Source organism: Muntiacus reevesi, chromosome 9 (genome assembly GCF_963930625.1).
Source record: "Muntiacus reevesi chromosome 9, mMunRee1.1, whole genome shotgun sequence".
Classification (NCBI taxonomy): domain Eukaryota; kingdom Metazoa; phylum Chordata; class Mammalia; order Artiodactyla; family Cervidae; genus Muntiacus; species Muntiacus reevesi.
The window spans coordinates 1,315,331-1,333,222 of record NC_089257.1 but is presented as its reverse complement, the minus strand read 5'-3'; the positions used below and the strand labels follow the sequence as shown (position 1 = coordinate 1,333,222).

General features: G+C 45.6%; 1 protein-coding gene, 1 long non-coding RNA gene and 5 other non-coding genes across 7 annotated transcripts; 4 read left to right on the top strand and 3 right to left on the bottom strand.

Annotated features, from left to right (window-relative positions):
- Nucleotides 1-3,660: 3,660 nt before the first annotated feature.
- Nucleotides 3,661-4,596, top strand: LOC136174779 (olfactory receptor 4D9-like). The gene has a single exon (XM_065944987.1). The coding sequence runs from the start codon at nucleotides 3,661-3,663 to the stop codon at nucleotides 4,594-4,596; it is 936 nt and encodes a 311-aa protein (XP_065801059.1).
- A 6,131-nt stretch (nucleotides 4,597-10,727) lies between these two features.
- Nucleotides 10,728-10,800, bottom strand: TRNAV-UAC (transfer RNA valine (anticodon UAC)). Its single transcript has one exon. It is a non-coding gene; the product is annotated as a tRNA-Val (tRNA).
- Nucleotides 10,801-11,084: 284 nt separating this feature from the next.
- TRNAR-UCU (transfer RNA arginine (anticodon UCU)) lies at nucleotides 11,085-11,170 on the top strand. Its single transcript is given in 2 exon segments — nucleotides 11,085-11,121; nucleotides 11,135-11,170. It is a non-coding gene; the product is annotated as a tRNA-Arg (tRNA).
- Nucleotides 11,171-11,534: 364 nt separating this feature from the next.
- On the top strand, nucleotides 11,535-11,617 carry TRNAL-UAA (transfer RNA leucine (anticodon UAA)). The gene has a single exon. It is a non-coding gene; the product is annotated as a tRNA-Leu (tRNA).
- Nucleotides 11,618-13,901: 2,284 nt separating this feature from the next.
- On the bottom strand, nucleotides 13,902-17,874 carry LOC136174699 (uncharacterized). The gene is made up of 3 exons (XR_010664415.1): nucleotides 17,599-17,874; nucleotides 16,319-16,405; nucleotides 13,902-16,104 (listed from the first exon to the last, which is right to left on the bottom strand). It is a non-coding gene; the product is annotated as an uncharacterized lncRNA (long non-coding RNA).
- On the top strand, nucleotides 16,501-16,573 carry TRNAK-UUU (transfer RNA lysine (anticodon UUU)). The gene has a single exon. It is a non-coding gene; the product is annotated as a tRNA-Lys (tRNA).
- TRNAF-GAA (transfer RNA phenylalanine (anticodon GAA)) lies at nucleotides 17,428-17,500 on the bottom strand. Its single transcript has one exon. It is a non-coding gene; the product is annotated as a tRNA-Phe (tRNA).
- Nucleotides 17,875-17,892: the final 18 nt, after the last annotated feature.

Here is a 17,892-nt window from a genome sequence, read left to right as displayed (position 1 = left end):
GACACTTATCACATTCTTATTCTTTCTGATAAAAAACAGTTCAAATAGTCCTAACAGCTTAATCATAAAACCGTGGCTTTTATCCATAAAAGATAATGGATATTAACTTTTATCCATTAACACTTAGAGCTGAGCATTTCAATTTTCCTGCCAATAATAACAGAATAATAAAACATATGTCATGAGTATAGTACTTGCATGACTTTAGTAATGTTTTTTTAAAAGTAGATCTACCCTTCAATGACCTAGTATTGAAGAACTACAGTACTTCCTAAAAGCATGATTTAAAGGATTTTTAAGCATTTGCTGAAAATTCTTTTAAGTATCACTAACAATGATAGCATGACAGTTAGAGTATTCCTAAAGCTCTTTAGAATAACAACTTATAATATTTTAAGCTAACCTGAATCATGAGTGCAAATTTGGCTTCAGTGTAGAACTTTCTCTGGCAGTAGCTGTTTCAAATATGTGACCCAAATCCTTCCACATACTGAAAAGCAAGAATGTTATTAAGTATGCTTGTGCAAGGTGAAGGTGTTCCATGCACAGGAAAAGTCCAATCATGACCCACTGAAAGCTTGAGATCCTGATCTTAAACACCACTCTCAGTGTTGTACATTCTATGGGTTTACATGATGTCGTGTACCCACAATCTGAGCAGCCTACAGAATAGCTCCAGTGCCGTAAAAATCCCATGTGCGTGTGTGTTAGCCTCTCAGTCGTGTCCGACTCTTTGCGACCCCATGGACTGTACCCCACCAGGCTCCTCTGGCCATGGAATTCTCCAGGCAAGAATACTGGAGTGGGTTGCCATTTCTGTCTCCACAGAGTCTTCCTGACCCAGGGACTGACCCGGGTCTCCTGCGTTGGCCGGCAGATTCTTTACCCTCTGAGCCACCAGGGAAGCCTCAAAAATTCCCTGTGTCTCACCTATTTATCCCTCCCAGCTTCCACACTCAGCCCCCAGCAGCCATTAATATTTTATTATAATTTTGTTATAATCTTTCAATTATGATTTATCATATTGCCATTTCCAAGCTATCATATAGTGGGATCATACAGGAAGTACATTTTCAGATTGGCTTCTTTCACTTAGTACTATGAATAATGTTTCATCCCTGTCTTTTTCTGGCCTGGTACCTCATTTCCTGTGATCACTGAATAATATCCCATTGTACAGAACATATCTGCTTTTGAGATGTTAGATTAGATAATAGTTGCAGTTATTTCAAAGAACCATATTTTATAACAAAAGTATAGAAGTGCATTTTTGTCAGCATTTAAAAAAAAAAAAATGTGTAAAAGACTGACCCTGCTAAATGTTAAGCGTATTAACATGGGGAAGATGTGGTCTGTGTCACCTCCGGTTGACTGTATTAAGCAAGTCTCCTCAAGGTCCACAGTCCTGTAACACAAACACGATGAGACTCATTTTTACTGATGATGAACTGAGGCTCAGGGTTACCTGCCAATTAAGTAGCAGCATCTACATTCAAATTCAGGTCTGCTGCATAGAGAGCAGACTTGTGGTTGCCAAGGATGAGGGTTGGGGAGGGGTGAATCAGGAGTTTGGGACTAGTGTATGCAAAACTATTATATGCAGAGTGGATAAGCAACCAGGTCCTACTGTAGAGCACACGCAACTATATTCAACAGCCTGTGGTAAACCATGATGAAATGACTAAATATGTGTATTTACTAAATCTGAGTCACTTTGCTGAACAGCAGAAATGGACACACACTGTAAATCAGCCACACTTCAATAAAATAAATTGAATACACACACACAAATTCAGGTCTACTGAAACTAGCATCTTTTTTTTTCTTTTGAACTTTTTATTTTGTATCAGGGTATAGCTAATTAAAAACGTTGTGATAGTTTCAGGTGAAGAGCAAAAGGACTCAGCCAGACATATGCATGTATCAAGATCCACTCTCCCCCAAAGCCCCTCCCATCCCGGCTGCCACAGAACATTGAGCAGAGTCCCCTGTTGTACAGGGGGTCCTTGTTGGTTACCCATTTTAAATACAGCAGTGTGTGATGCTAACATCTTTGCTCTTTGTGCAAAACTAAAACCTCTACAAATACCGAAGTGATGCACAAATGTAGGTGATGAAAGGGAGGGAGACTGAGGAAGGAAGACCATTGGTCTAGTGGCCAGGGTGGTGAAGTCTTCGCCAAGAGCACTATGAAAAGCAGAGACTGTAGTTGCCAAGTCCTGATCTTGGGCCACAGAAATCAGAAGAAAACAAGACACCAAAGAGAAGGGAGACTGAAAAGGAAAAGAAGGAGGAGGAGGAGAAGGAAGGAAGGAAAGAAGAAAAAAAGAAAAGAGAGATGCACTCAATTAAATTGTCTTAGCTGCTGCAAAGCTGTTTGTCCTAAGGAGAAAGTAAAATGTAAACTGTCTTTCTGGCCTTAATTTAGTGCTGATCATTGGTATCATGAAGATCCAGCAAGACTACACCAAGTAGATTGTCTCCGGTGGAAGAAAATGAAGGAGAAGCTATGAGCTTCCATTAGAGCCACAGACCATGTATTATACTGTTCCCTTGCGTGTGTTTCCCACTTCCTAATAATTGGATGCATGAGTGTTCATTGAAAACAAAAATAAACCTAGTCTCTTCACTTCTCAGAGCATTCAGTGGTTTTTCAAGAATAAAATGACGAGACCGTAAAAATTTTAATAAGAATAATGCATTAATTAAGGTGTTTCAATTAATTTGTTGGTGTTCACTCATTAAGTCATGTCCTACTCTTCACAACCCCATGGACTGCAGTACGCCAGGCTCCCCTGTCCTTCACTGTCTCCTGGAGTTTGCTCAGATTTATGCCCATTGAGTCAGTGATGCTAACAAACTATTTCATGCTCTGATGCCCTCTTCTCTTCCCGCCTTCAATCTTTCCCAGCATCAGGGTCTTTTCCAATGAGCTGGCTCTTCAAATCAGGTGGCCAAACTATTGGAGCTTCAGCTTCAGCATCATTCCTTCCAATGAATATTCAGTGTTGATTCCCTTTGGTTTGATCGCCTTGCAGTTCAAGTGACTATCAAGAGTCTTCTCCAACAGCACAGTTTGAAAGCATCAGTTCCTCCTGCTCAGTCTTCTTAATGGTCCAACTCTCACATCTGTACATGACTATTGGAAAAACCATAACTTTGACTATACAGACCTTTGTCGGCAAAGTGATGTCTCTGCTTTTTAATATGCTGCTTAGGTTTATCATAGCTTTCCTTCCAAGGAGCAAGTGTTTTCTAATTTCATGGCTGCAGTCACTGTCTGCAGTGATTTTGGAGCCCAAGAAAATAAAACCTGTCACTGCTTCCACTTTTTCCCCTTCTATGTGCCATGACTGGAAGACCCCTGGAATGGCAAACCACTCCAGTATTTTTGCCTCAAGAACCCCATGAACAATAAGAAAAGGTTTTAATTAATTACATCCTTCGAAAACCCACTCTTGGTTTTGCTCTGAGATAACTCAAAAAACACCATCTACAGGAGTTGGCGTCTTTCCCCAAAAGGAAAACAACTGCAAAAATAATACCCAAGGCAGTCCAGTCATATAATTCACACTCCTTCGGTTTTTAATGATATCTTTTCTATATTCTATTTTCTGTCTTCTCTCCAGGAAGCTGAGAAAGAAGAAAAAACATGACCCAATGGAGCAGGGAAATCATACCAGGGTGAAAGAATTTATTTTTCAAGGACTGACCCAGTCCCGAGAACTCAGCCGGGTCTTATTTCTTTTCTTATCATTGGTGTACACAGCTACCGTGTTGGGCAACCTCCTCATCATGGTCACTGTGAGCTGCGAGTCCCGCCTGCAGACCCCCATGTACTTCCTGCTCCGCAACCTCTCCGTCCTGGACATCTGCTTCTCCTCCATCACCGCCCCCAAGGTCCTCGTGGACCTCCTTTCAGAGAGAAAGACCATCTCCTTCCACGGCTGCCTCACGCAGATGTTTTTCTTCCACCTCCTCGGGGGCGCGGACATCTTCTCCCTCTCGGTGATGGCCTTTGACCACTACGTGGCCATCTCCAGGCCCCTGCACTATCTGACCATCATGAGTCGGGGGCGCTGCGCCGCCCTCATCGCGGCCTCCTGGGCGGGGGGCTTCGTCCACTCCATCGTGCAGATCTCCCTCCTGCTGCCGCTGCCCTTCTGCGGACCCAACGTCGTGGACGGTTTCTACTGCGACGTCCCCCAGGTCCTCACACTCGCCTGCGCGGACACCGCTGTCCTTGAGGTCTTAATGATTTCCAACAACGGCTTGATCTCTACCGTGTGGTTCGTCTTCCTCCTTGCGTCCTACGCAGTCATCCTGACCATGCTGAGGTCGCATGCCGGGGAGGGCCGGGGGAAGGCCGTCTCCACCTGCAGCGCCCACATCACGGTGGTCACTCTCCACTTTGTGCCCTGCATCTACGTCTACGCCCGGCCCTTCTCCGCCCTCCCCGCGGACAGAGCTGTCTCCATCACCTTCACTGTCATCATTCCTGTCCTGAACCCCCTGATCTACACCCTGAGGAACCAGGAGATGAAGGCAGCCATGAAGAGACTGAAGCGGAGACTTGGACCTTCTGAAAAGGAATAGATACCATGCAGTCTAAAATGGAAGAGTCAGAACTGAAAAGTATTTTCTCACACACAGTAGAACACCCTTATCAATAGACCATCATGAGACCAGATGAGGCCATCTTTACCCTATGGCAGAATCTTCTAATAAAGATGGTCTGAAATAATTGTTTCAATAAGGATTTGTCATGGCGAGATTATCTGCAACTTAAGTCTCAGATCCAAAAGCCATTAGCTCATGATGATGTTGTTGTTCAGTTGCTAAGCTGTGTCCGGCTCTTTGTCAGACCCCATGGTCTACAGCACACCAGGCTCCTCCCCTGTGCTTCACTATCTCCCAGTGTTTACTCAAATTCATGTCCATTGAGTCAGTGATGTTATCAAACCATCTCATCCTCTGTCACTACTTCTCCTTTTGCCTTCAATCTTTCCTAGCATCAGGGTCTTTTCCAATGAGTCAGCTCTCCATATCAGGTGGCCAAAGTACTGGAGTTTCAGCTTCAACATCAGTCCTTCCAATGAACACCCAGGACTGATCTCCTTTAGGATGGACTGGTTGGATCTCCTTGCAGTCCAAGGGACTCTCAAGAGTCTCCTCCAACACCACAGTTCAAAAGCATCAATTCTTTGGTGCTCAGCCTTCTTTATAGTCCAACTCTCACATCCTTACATGACTACTGGGAAAACTAAGGCTTTGACCATATGGACCTTTGTCAGCAAAGTGATATCTCTGCTTTTTAATATGTTGTTTAGCTTTGTGATAGCTTTCTTTCCAAGAAGCATTTTTTAATATCATGGCTGCAGTCACTGTCCGCAGTGATTTTGGAGCCCAAATAAATAAAATCTGTCACTACTTCCACTTTTTCCCCTTCTATTTGCCATGAAGCGATGGGACTTGATGCTGTAATCTTAAAGGAACTCCAAAGTTTATATCACTCAAACACCTGATTTCGCAGGTGAGGAAATGAAATCTGAAAGAAAATTACCTCTTAGTTCTTGAGTTGTGGCTGTACCTTCTGCAAGCAACAATTAGTAAAATGATCTTCAGGGACCAGAGTCCTGGTCCTGTAAAATCCAGCCACTCCTCCCTTTGTGGAAAATTTCCATTGCCCATTTTGAGGATATCAGTTCTGTTTTTCTAAGGAAACCTCTGGGTTTCCCTTACAGAAGCTGAGATTGTTCATATTTTATCAAAGTTTTTGTCATTGATAAATAGCTGAGACAAGGCTAGATTTGAGATATCTGACCTCAGCTAAATGCATGTCTGACTACTCCTGTTGCCTCAGGCAGGATTTGATGGCATCTGAAGCAAGCTCGTCTATTTATCCTCTATTGTAGTGTTGCACTTCCCATGTGGCACAATGGTAAAGAATCCGCCTGTCAAGGTAGAAGCTGCAGGAGATGCAGGTTCAGCTCCTGGGTCAGGAATACCCCCTGGAGAAGGGAAGCGGGCAGGCCACAACCTTTACATGAATGACATAGCCCTTGAGGATATGACAAACTGGCTAGAACCGACTGAGTCCAAGATGGCAGACTTCCAGTGGACCTTGACTGGATTTGACTTCCAGTGGACCTTGAGCCTCATTATACTCTCATTGTAAATCACTAGCATCTAAATGCCATACCTACAGTCACCATGACAATTCTGAGGCCAACCATCAAAGACCAATGGTGTTGATCATGTTGCTCAGTTGTGTCTGACTGTTTGCAACCAGTCAGACTGTAGCCCACCAGGCTCCCCTGTCCTTGGGATTATCCCGGCAAGAATACTGGAGTGGGTTGCCATTTCCTCCTCTAGGAGAATTGTCATGGTGCCTGTGGGTATGTCATTTAGATGCTACTGTATTACAATACATACATGACTACAGGAAAAAACCATACCTTTGACTAGATGGTGGAGAAGGAAATAGCAACCCACTCCAGTATGAGAATCCCAGGGACAGAGGAACCTGGTGGGCTGCCATCTATGGGGTCACACCGAGTAGGACACAACTGAAGGGACTTAGCATGCATGCATTGACTAGATCGACCTTGGTCCACAAAGTAATGTCTCTACTTTTTAATATGCTGTCTAGGTTGGTCATAGTTTTTCTTCCAAGGAGCAAGTGTCTTTTAATTTCATGGCTGCAGTCACCATCTCCAGTGATTTTGGAGCCCCCAAAAATAAAGTCTGTCACTGTTTCCATTGTTTCCCCATCTATTTGCCATGAAGTGAGGGGACCAGATGCCATGATCTTAGTTTTCTGAATGTTGAGTGTTAAGCCAACTTTTTCACTCTCCTCTTTCACTTTCATCAACAGGCTCTTTAGTTCTTCTTTGCTTTCTGCCATAAGGGTAGTGTCATCGGCATATCTGAGGTTATTTCTATTTCTCCTGGCAATCTTGATTCCAGCTTGTGCTTCATCCAGCCCAGCATTTCGCATGATGTAGTCTGGATACAAATTAAATAAGCAGGGTGACAATATACAGCCTTGACGTACTCCTTTCCTGATTTGGAACCAGTTCCCCCGTTTCACCATCACTACAAAAGTTAGATACATCTCTGGAAGGTCATGGCCATCTTCTGGTGGTTAAGGTGCAGAAAGGGCATCTCCAAGCCCATTCTCAGTAGTGTCTCACTAATGATTAATTTCAGGTGGTCTACCGGCCCAATCAATGGCCCCAGGTGTCATCTCAGAATGGAAGAGATACAGGACAGGACAACTGTGCAATGGTTGCACATGCGGGAGATAAGCCCAAGCCCAGGTGTCAGAGGTAACCTGAGAGGCCCAGGCACAGACAAGTGAAATACTTCAGTAAGGTGATGGGGCGACACAAGACAGGAGCTATTGACAAAATTCACATACACTCATATCTGATCCTGGGCTTTTAAAACTCTACATTTCAAAAAAAAAAAATCTACATTTGCTTCTTTGGGGTGACTGTTACTTCCTGACTATAATTAAAATCATTCACCAGATTTCTGACTATAGCTTTGAACTTTGTACCTAGCTACCCACATGAAAAAACATCAAGAACAACAACAGAAAGTCAAGAACAATTCAAACTTCCTCTCAAACCAAAGAATACAGAATCATAGTCTCCCATAATAAGTATGTTCCTTTAACACCAATAGTTATTTGGTTCCTTGTAAATCAATTTTTATACCAAAAAAAAAAAAAAAAAAAAAAATTCCCTTCCTCATACCTTTTCTCAGCGTTTAATCTTTACTTTCTAGAGGCAAACAGTGAATTGAGGATTCCAAATACACACACACACACACAAATTTATACACACACAAATACCCACACATTTACTTTTAAGAAACAACTGATTTTAAAGAAAGTGAAAGTATTAGCCTCTCAGTCGTCTCCAACTCTTTACGACCCCATTGGCTGTAGTCCGCCAGGTTCCTGTCCATGGAATTCTCCAGGCAAGAACACTGGAGTGGATAGCCGTTCCCTTCTCCCGGGAATCTTCCCTACCCAAGGACTGAGCCCAGGCCTCCCTCATTGCAAGCAGATTTCTCACCATCTGAGTCACCAGAGAAGCCCAATTAATCGATTACTGGGTCCTAAAAGACGATGGTGCTTTGGAGACATAGTATACATTAAAATCTGTTTTCCCAAGGGAATTCCCTGGCAGTTCAGCAGTTAAGATTCTGTGCTTTCACTGTCAGGGGTGCAGTTTCGGTCCCTGGCTGGGGAACTAAGACTCCCCAGCTTTCTGTGCAGCCAAGTTCTTTTAAATAAGTAAATAAGTTTGTGCTTTTTAAATATATATATCTATATACTTTTCGCGAAAATGTGTTTCTCCTCCTTCAGTGTGATAAGAACATGTTGCTTGACAACAATCTTTTAACATATGAGTTCTAACACAGGGTATTTGTATTTTGACTAAACTGTTCAACATCTCCCACCCTGGGAAGCTGTATTTCTTTCTGTTTTTTGAAGTGGGTGGGGAGCTATATTTCTAAAGAACCTCTTCAATAGGAGCAGAGTCTACAGAGCAAAATGTTTTATAATGTCTTCTCACCACTAGAGGGCGACATTCCTTTTCCATAATTCTCCCTTTGGCAAACTAAGAGTTAACTGAGATTTTTATTTCCAGAAATGAGGCTTGAAAATCCATGTAGAAGGGGGTGGGTGGGGGGGGAGGTACACACAACCTAAGAATTAAGAATTATGTTTTATTCGGTGGACTTACTGAGGACTTAAACCTGGGTCCAGCCTCTCAGGTAGCTCTGAGGGGTTATTCTGAAGAGGAAAGAGAGGACCAGGATGTATAGTTTTTTGAAAAGAAAAACAAAAAGTCAAACATCAAAAGATTACTGCTAATTAAAGAGAGATCACAAGTTAATGAATTTTGCACCTTTTTTATGTATGGGAAGATGCAAGAGTTGGGCTTAATGGAATCATTGCTTTGATGTGCACCTTCACTGTCTAGGGCAGTGTGTGACTTGGGCTATCACTTAACTTCTCTGTTCTTTCTCTTCCTCATTTGTAAAATAGGTTAGATAATAGTGGCCATTCAAAATTTCTGCTATTATTACTCTACAGACTGATCCACTCCAAAACCTACAAATAAGGAAACCCACTAGAGCATGGCCTGTAAGACTGAATACAATGTAATTGCTCATTAAAAGGCACAGATTAAAGAATTGGGCTATGCCCAAACCATGAAGTGAAAGGATAAGCGAAGGCTTAAGAAGGAACTAGAAAGACTTCTAGGATATTGCTGGGGCAGGGGAGCGGTCCTTATGGCATGCTACCTTTTGTACAATAATCATAAGTCTTTAATGAAGAGGGGCTTGCTTCCCAGGCGGTGCTAGTGGTTTAAAAAAAAAAAAAAAAACTCGCCTGATGCAGGAGACACAGGCGATGAGGGCAGATTCAGCTCCTGTCTGGAACAAACAGTAAAGGCAGAACGGGGCGGCAGCATTCAGCTTTCTCAGGCAGGCTCTGTATTTGAAAGTCGGGTCATTTTAGGGGTGCAACCTTGAATTCAGTCAGTTCAGTCGTGTCTGACTCTTCGAGACCCCATAGACTGCAGCACGCCAGGCCTCCCTGTCCATCACCAACTCCCGGAGTTTACTCAAACTCATGTCTATCACGTCGGTGATGCCATCCAACCATCTCATCTTCTGTCGTCCCCTTTTCCTCCCGCCTTCAGATCCTCAGATCTTTCTCAGCATCAGGATCTTTTCTAATGAGTCGGTTCTTCACATCAGGTGGCCAAAGTATTGGAGTTTCAGCTTCAGCATCAGTCCTTCCAATGAATATTTGGGAGTGATTTTCCTTAGGATTGACTGGTTGGATCTCCTTGCTGTCCAAGGGACTCTCAAGAGTCTTCTCCAACACCACAGTTCACTAAGAGCAATATTAGTGCTACTGTCTCTTCAAGCCGTATAAACCGGCTATTTAAGAGAAGGGCTCAGAGGGGCCGGCTACAGTTTGGTCAAAGAGAAATTCTTAGCCAGTGGGAAACGACACTGTCAAAACAGAGGGGCTGGTTTGGATTCTCCAGCACCAGCGTGTTACGGCTCAATGCTCAGCCTCCGACTCTTTGCGACCCCAGGGGCTGCAGCTCGCCCGGCCTCCGTGTCCCTCACTGTCTCCCAGGGTTTGCCCAAGCCCACGACCATCAGCACGCAATGTTTCAAAAGGACTGTAAACATAAATAAATGAAGCAGCAGGTCAGCGGACGTGAAGTAATGAACAAACAAGGGAGGGGACCGTAGGGATGTCCTTCGCGGCCAAGCAGGTGTGGACGGGGCAGGGCGGAATACGTGGGCCCGCACTCCTCAGCCGCCCGCGGACTCCCTCAGAGACCCGGAAACAGAGCCACTGGCGGGAGCGAGCGCGCAGGCGCAGCGGCGCGCGACGCCCGCAGCCCGCTCAGGGACCCAGAGGCAGATCCACCGGCAGGCGCGAGTGCGCAGGCGCAGCGACACGCGACGGCCTGAGGCGGGCGGCCCGCAAGCTCCTAGAAACGCCAAGAAGAGGCAGCCTTGGCTGCCTGGGCACCCCGGCGCGAGCCTGCGCTTGGGGCGCGGCGTCTAGCCCCGTTGGGAGTCGCAGTCAGCCACTTCCCGGGTTAAAACTCAAGTTGCGGTTGGCACCAAGAAATCTCAACTTAAAATGCCTTTAAAAGAGAGCGACCCCCGCCTCGTGGTTCCACTGGGGCTCGAACCCAGGACCTTCTGCGTGTAAAGCAGACGTGATAACCGCTACACTATGGAACCGCGCGCTGCCGGCCTCTGCCAGGATGGGATACAGAAGCCTCGCACAGAGACTTTTCCCTCCGTACAGTCAGAGGGACGGAGGGTGGAGGCCGGTGACGGCCCGCGCAGGAAAGCGCTCAGATGGCCCTCGGACCTCCCAGCACAACTCCCGTCCGCACTTGTCCTCGGCGACACGAGCTCCCCCACTTGTCCGCGACAGAAAGCGGTCTGGACGCGCCCCTGGCTGCCCCCAGACGCCGCCGCTCCGCCTTGATGTCACTTGCGCGGAGGGGGCCCGAGCACCGGGCTCTGTGGCGCAATGGATAGCGCATTGGACTTCTAGACAGACGGAGGCATTCAAAGGTTGTGGGTTCGAGTCCCACCAGAGTCGCTTCTCTTTTGATAAATGAGGAAAGAGCTCGGAGGGAGACAAATACATCACCTACCGCGTCCAGCGACCTTCGCCCACATTGGGAAGGGTCCCGTCCCACTCCGCTGTGATGGCCTCAGGCCTGAGTCCAGTGGGAGTCCTGCTACCTGGGTCTTCCCCCATCGCTTTAATGTGGCTCCAGACTCTCTGCTAACTCGACCTGCGGAAGTTAGCGGGTCGTGGTGAAAGCTCCTGAGCGTCCCCTCCCCACTCCCATTTCCTTGCTGTTCTTCTACACCAGGAATAAAAATATTTATTGTTTTACAATTTAGCAGTAGCTTAATATGCCTCAATTTGCGTAGAAATAGGGCCCACTTCAATAGGTACCAGAATGGCCGAGTGGTTAAGGCGTTGGACTTAAGATCCAATGGATTTATATCCTCGTGGGTTCGAACCCCACTTCTGGTACAGCGGGTCCTACTTTTCCAGCCTGAGGCGCGATGACGTTTTAATCTGAGAGTTTGTAGCAGACCTGGAAAGTGCAGCAATAACTTCAGAATTTACGGTTTGGAAAGTTTAAAAGTACACGTCCGCCTGAAGCTATACTAAGTATAGCGAGCAGGAGAGGAGGCACATTGTGCAGTAAAAACGTTCGCTTTTTGAAACAGTCACCATTTAAGTTCATGCTATGTGCCAAATAGCGCTCTAAACGCCGAGGTTGTGGGAATGCGAAGATTAAAAAAATAAACAGAAAATAACATGAACAGCAACAAATATACAAGGTCCTTAGCAGCATGCTTCCAGGGTAGAGTAAGAGCGGGCAGAGATGGTTTATAAACCAGCAAATAAATAGAATTCCAGATGGTGGTAAGCGCTATGCACAATTAAGTGGGCTGGCACGATAGAGTGCCACAGAACTTTTTCAGAACAAACTTGTTCCATTTGACTGTGGAAATCACTCACCTTGACGTTCATGTTCTCTCCCCTCGCTCCAGCAAACAAAAGCTTCCAAGGACCGGTTCTGCCCCTCCTCCACTGAACGCCTTCCCTGACCTCTGGCCCTCCGCAGTCACTGCACTCATTCATTCATTCCCCAGTGTTTGAGAGCTTGCGTGGTGCCAGCCACTCACCGAGGCCTTGGAGATGTGCAGAGTTCCTGAACCACAGCAGAAACACTCCGGGAGGAAAGACAGACCCATTCAACGGGGGCTGAAGGTGGGCCTACCAGTGGTGGGTGCAGCAATGCCGAGTCTAAGAGTCCTCAGGCCCGGACGCCCTCTGGAAGGCATCAAGCCGGGATTTCTGTGGCAAAGACAGGCAAGATCCCTGACTTTAAAGATTGGAGGGAACTTCCCAAACCAAAGAACTTAGAAAGTGGGAAGACAGTGGCATTTCAGGATGGAGGATGAAGAGATGGAGGGATCGCGCATAGGGGGGGAAAAATAAACACTACAGTTTGTTAAGTGAGATTGCACACAACTCCAGTTAACTCTCTCTGTGCTAAGCAACCCAGTGCCACACCATCAACACTTGATGTTTTGCCCTCTGAGACTTCGGTTCTCCGTATTCAGTGCCTGTCCATCTTAGTCTACCTTCAGGAGAACAGCAAATAGATCTTCATGCTCCCTCGAGTTGCATTCAAAGCCGTACCCAGCTTTGAAGCCCGAGCTGTGCTAGAAGCTGAGGTTATGCCAAAACCTCACCAGCTCCTCAGAGGACTGACTTCATCAGACAGGGAACTCCTGCGGTGGGGGTGCGGGGAGCTGCTTTTATTTTTCTTGGTTAACTCCATGTCATATGAGTCATAGGGATCCACACCTTCGTTTGTGAAAGATGCTTCTAATTTCACTGGTGAGTTTTCACTACCAGTGTAGGGGAGCAACTTCACCACCTCAAAATGTGTCTTTGGCACGCAGATTGTCTAAAGCTGAAAACAGTCGAAGTCCAAAAGACTCGGGAAGAAAGTGTGACTTTTGACCTTCTCCCTAACTGCCTGAAGACAGGGGATGGAGGACCTGTTTCAGGCAGAGAGCTACCACCACCATAGACAGCTAGAGTACTAACAGGTTTGTAGACAGGGAAAAACCTAGCATAGGCTCTGCATTAAAAGTCCCCTCTGTCCCGCCCATGGCCTCTGCATGGCCCAGCCAACGTTGGTTTATCAAACATTTGATTTTCCATCCCCATGTCAGTTGCCTTCTTCCCCTTTGAGGTCCCAAATCACTACCCCTAGCATACTCTTCTGGCTTGAGCTGAAGATATTTGTGGTGAGGGTTTCAGACGTTTTGGCAAGTTACTGATTTTTCTGGGTCCCTTCCATATATACATGTTATTCAACTTTTGTTTGATTTTCTCCTATTAATATGTCTCATCAATTTAACTCTTAGACCATCCAGAAGAACTAAGAAGAATACAGGGGAAAAGTCCTCCTGGACACCAGGAACCCCCCTCCAAAACACTGAGGCTCAGAGGGAGACCCAGCCCCTACTGGGAGGGAAGTTTGCTTTTCACTTTTGTCTGCTGGGGTCTGTAGAAAACACAGGATCAGGGACGCTTTGATCTGAAGGACTGCCTATGTGATCTGTAAAGGATAGAATAATCTGATACATTTTTTTATTCTTCATTTGTTATTTAAAACAATACATGCTTTTTTTTTAGCCAATAATACAGATATACTTAGAGGAAACACACACCTCAAAGCTGTTCCTCAAAAGGTGGTCATTTTTATTATATTGTTTTCTATCCTTAAACATCTCATGTATATGTGAAAAACAAATATATATACATATTTAATACATGTATACATGTTTAATACATATATATACAGATATATACATTTAAAGGATGTATATTCCTGTACACATCCTTTGACTCTTCAACACATATTATGTCATACATATTGTTTGGCACCTTCTGTCATTTTTTTTCAACAGAACGTGAATATCTTTCCATACTGGATTACTTTTTAAGCTTTGCTTATAGTTCCTGAGGTTACCAGCAGGAGCTGGAAATGAACTCAGGTTCAGCTGCTCTCACTCAAAAGTCAATGTTCAAGAGACACAAGAACTGGTGGGAAAAGGAAGAAGCTTTATTCAGGAAGCCAGCAACCTAGGAAAATAGAAGGCTGGTGTCCCCCAAACCATCTCCAGGTTTTCAGTTGGAGAGAAAAAGATTTCATAGGAAAAACCAGGAAGTGTCCGGGGTGAGCAGGTGGGGCTTGTGTGCAGAACAGCACAGCCAGCTCTGACAATCATCTCAAAATGAGTAATGCTGTGGTCTGGCTGGACTCATCTTGTTTTAATCACAGTTAATCTTCAACTCCAAGGTCAGTTGGGTTCCACTTTCTTGAGGCGAGTTTCTGGAAGTATGCAAGCCACAGATTCGGTAGTGCTCAAGATGGAGTCATTAGTGTCAAGGCTGTGGTCTGCTCACTGTGCAGTTAGCTTTTTCCTTCTGGTGGTGGTTTTAGCATCTGCAAACCACCTCAGGAATGTGCATCAGATACTATCTGTGTCCTTCAGGGAGGAACTAAAGATTCTGTGACTTACATGGCTGATCTGTTTCCATTGTTACCAGTTCTCCTGGCCCAGGAAGTGGGCGGCAAAGGATGAGATGGTCAGATAGCATCACCACTCAGTGGGCATGAATTTGCGCAAACTCTGGAACATAGTGAAGGACAGGGAAGCCTAGTGCCCTGCGGTCCTTGGGGTTGCAAAGAGTTGGACACAACTTAGTGACTGAATAAAAACTGCTGGCCCAACTGCTAGCTTTTGTTACTATATCTTTACATTTTTCCAATCCTTATGTCTAGAGCTAGCCTTTGGGAGGCCTGGGAGACTAAACCTTTCTACAAACAAGAGACAGGTAGAGTTTGTAGTGAGGAGGGAGGGGTGTATCCCAGGAAGGCCCCCTAGGATCCTGTTTGGTTACACTGATACATTTCTCCATAAAAGAACTGCAATTATTCTTCCCGGACAGAGGAAGTGTCTGAATTGTCCGAATTCCAGGGAGGGCTAAAACCTTTATGAGGCTCTACTCCCATAGGATTCCCTTCCCTTACTCTTTCAAGGGATCTTATCCAACACCTCAATAAATAACATGGCAATGAAGGAGCAGGAGTAAGAAAATAAAAGAGGGTGGGCCTACTAGTGACAATTGAAACACACACACACACACACACACACACAGAGAGAGAACCTACAACTTAAGAGCTACGTTTTATTCAAGGACCTTACTAAAGACTATAGCCAGAGAAGCAGACTCTCAGATAGCTCTGAGGAACTATTCCAAAGAAAGTAAGGCAGGACCCCGGATATATAGGAGTTTTCCCTGGAGGGGAAAAACAAACAAACAAACATGTAATTGAACATCAAAAGATTGCTGCTAAACACAGAAAAACAGACACCTCAAGTTAATTATTTTAGTGCTTTTCTAAGTATGGGATGATGCAAGGATTTGGGCTCATTGAAATTATTCCTTTGACATGCATCTTAACTATCTAGGGCCAATATCCTGTTTTTTCTCCATTTTGAATTCCCCTTAGAGCGAGTGCACCAACAGGGAAGCTGCAGTGACTGATGGCTTGATGGCTGCAACATGTCATGACAGGCATGACAGGCAACACGGGTTGCCTCCAGGGTAATAGGACTTCCTAAAAATATAAAATTCAACCTGATCAGAACTTTTCAGTGAGAGCTTAGAGGAAAATGTTCAGATTCACTAGCGGAGGTCTTTTCCCTTCTGCCCTTCCCTCTGCTCAGAATTCTCTTCCTGAGCCTTCAGGGCCCGAGTTACCATTGGCAGCTCAGCTGGGCATCATCACCCGCTGGAAGACTAATTAGGATCCTTAACTTCTGGTGTTGACCGGCTTCCCACCACCCAAGCGCTTGACATCTATTTCGTGTCTTCCCGCGCCTCACTGAGGACGCGCACCGGATCTTGGTGCTGGATAGGTTCTGATGAATAAAGACAGAAAGCCTAATCAATTATTCATAAGGTTCCACCCACAAGATGCTCTGGGGCTCTTCACAGACCAAGACTGGGTTTAGAAATCCCCAGCTCACCAGGAGACTCGCCCACAGATCCTAAATCAGGAGAATTCCTCCTGGGATGTTCCCTTTAGGGGTGAGAGTCCTGCTTTGGTTGGAGCAGGGGTTGGCAGGCACTTACTAATATTTTCTTCATAGTCTGTGATGGGATCAGAAAAGACTTCCACCAAGCGCCTGCTGGAACTTGACTCTGCAGTTTCACCACTCACTAAAACAACAAAAAGACTCAGAATTTTAATCCAATAGGAACGGCAACGCCGTCTATTTTCTGTGGATAGACTAAGAGAAGAAGTACTTTTGAGAGCCCGGATAGCTCAGTCGGTAGAGCATCAGACTTTTAATCTGAGGGTCCAGGGTTCAAGTCCCTGTTCGGGCGGCGGTCATTTTAAAATCGTGAAACAAATTGGAATGTGTCCACACCACTCTCTGAGGTGAGGTTGTACAAAACACACTTGATTCTGTACGTTTACAACCCAGCAGGCAGGCGAGACCAGGGTGGGTTTTGCAGAAAAAGTGAAAGGGGAGGAAAGTGCCCGGTAACTTTCTCTCCCAACCTCAGTCTTTTACAGCGTTTGTATGATAGATACTTGGTCTTTGGATATTTTTACCTTAAAACTAATATGTAGTATTAATTTATACTCAAAACATCAATAAACACATAACCAAGACATTTGCATCCGTGTCGTCAGAGTCACGATGGCAATGCTCCTGCCAGGAAATATGCAAATATTCGCGCTGAGCAGTAACACTTCATGCATTGTTGATGAGAAGAGAGGTGAGAAAACTGAGGTTGCAAAAAATATTTTAGGTAGTGACACGTGCTTATAAATCACCTCTCCAGCCAGGAACCATCCCGACCATTCTTCTAACGCACTGGTGGGACCCTGATTTGCCAGTGCTGCTGTAGAGACAAACGTTTTTGAACACTGTCTTCTTGTCTTCTTCCGATAAGGAAAACTTGCATGCCCAACGCGACTATATTTGGCATCAAACCCAAGACCTTCCACCTGTAGACCTGAGCTGACCACTTTATAAATGAGTCAGGCCACTTGCTGTGACCCAGCATCCAACAGTGTTTAAGTGGAGGGACTGTGCTACTGGGTCCAGGTCATTCCATGATCTGTGGTTTCTTTAAAGACTTCAGCTCTTGGCATCTTCACCGTGTGTGGTGGCTTGCCTTTGGGAAGTCACTAAGGAAAGAAAAGGACTCCAGACCCACTCAAAATGTCCTGCCGAAACCCGGGATTGAACCAGGGACCTTTAGATCTTCAGTCTAACGCTCTCCCAACTGAGCTATTTCGGCGAGGCTGGCTGCACCTTCAACCCTGTTGAGGAAAATTTTAAAGAAAAATTTTAAAAAGATTCCACTCTCATCTCTGCTTTTTCAGTTGCCAACTTCACCTTCCAAAGTGCGCCGCTTTTAGCTCGGAGCCTTCCAGGGCAGTGAGAAAGAAACCGCGTTCCTGTCGCCTGAGGAGCATTCACGTCCTGCCGAGCCCCAGGCCGCCTTCTCTCGCCCCCGAGGCTTCCCCGGCCTCTCCCCAGGACGCCAGCGAGAGGACGGAGAGGCGCCCTCTAGGTGCCCGCCGGGCGCGCAGAGCGTGATTGACGCGGGTCCCTTCAGGCGCCGCCGCCGCCGCCAGGGTGGCAGAACACGGTATCTTTTAACTGAAGTCACTAATCTGCCCTCAAAGC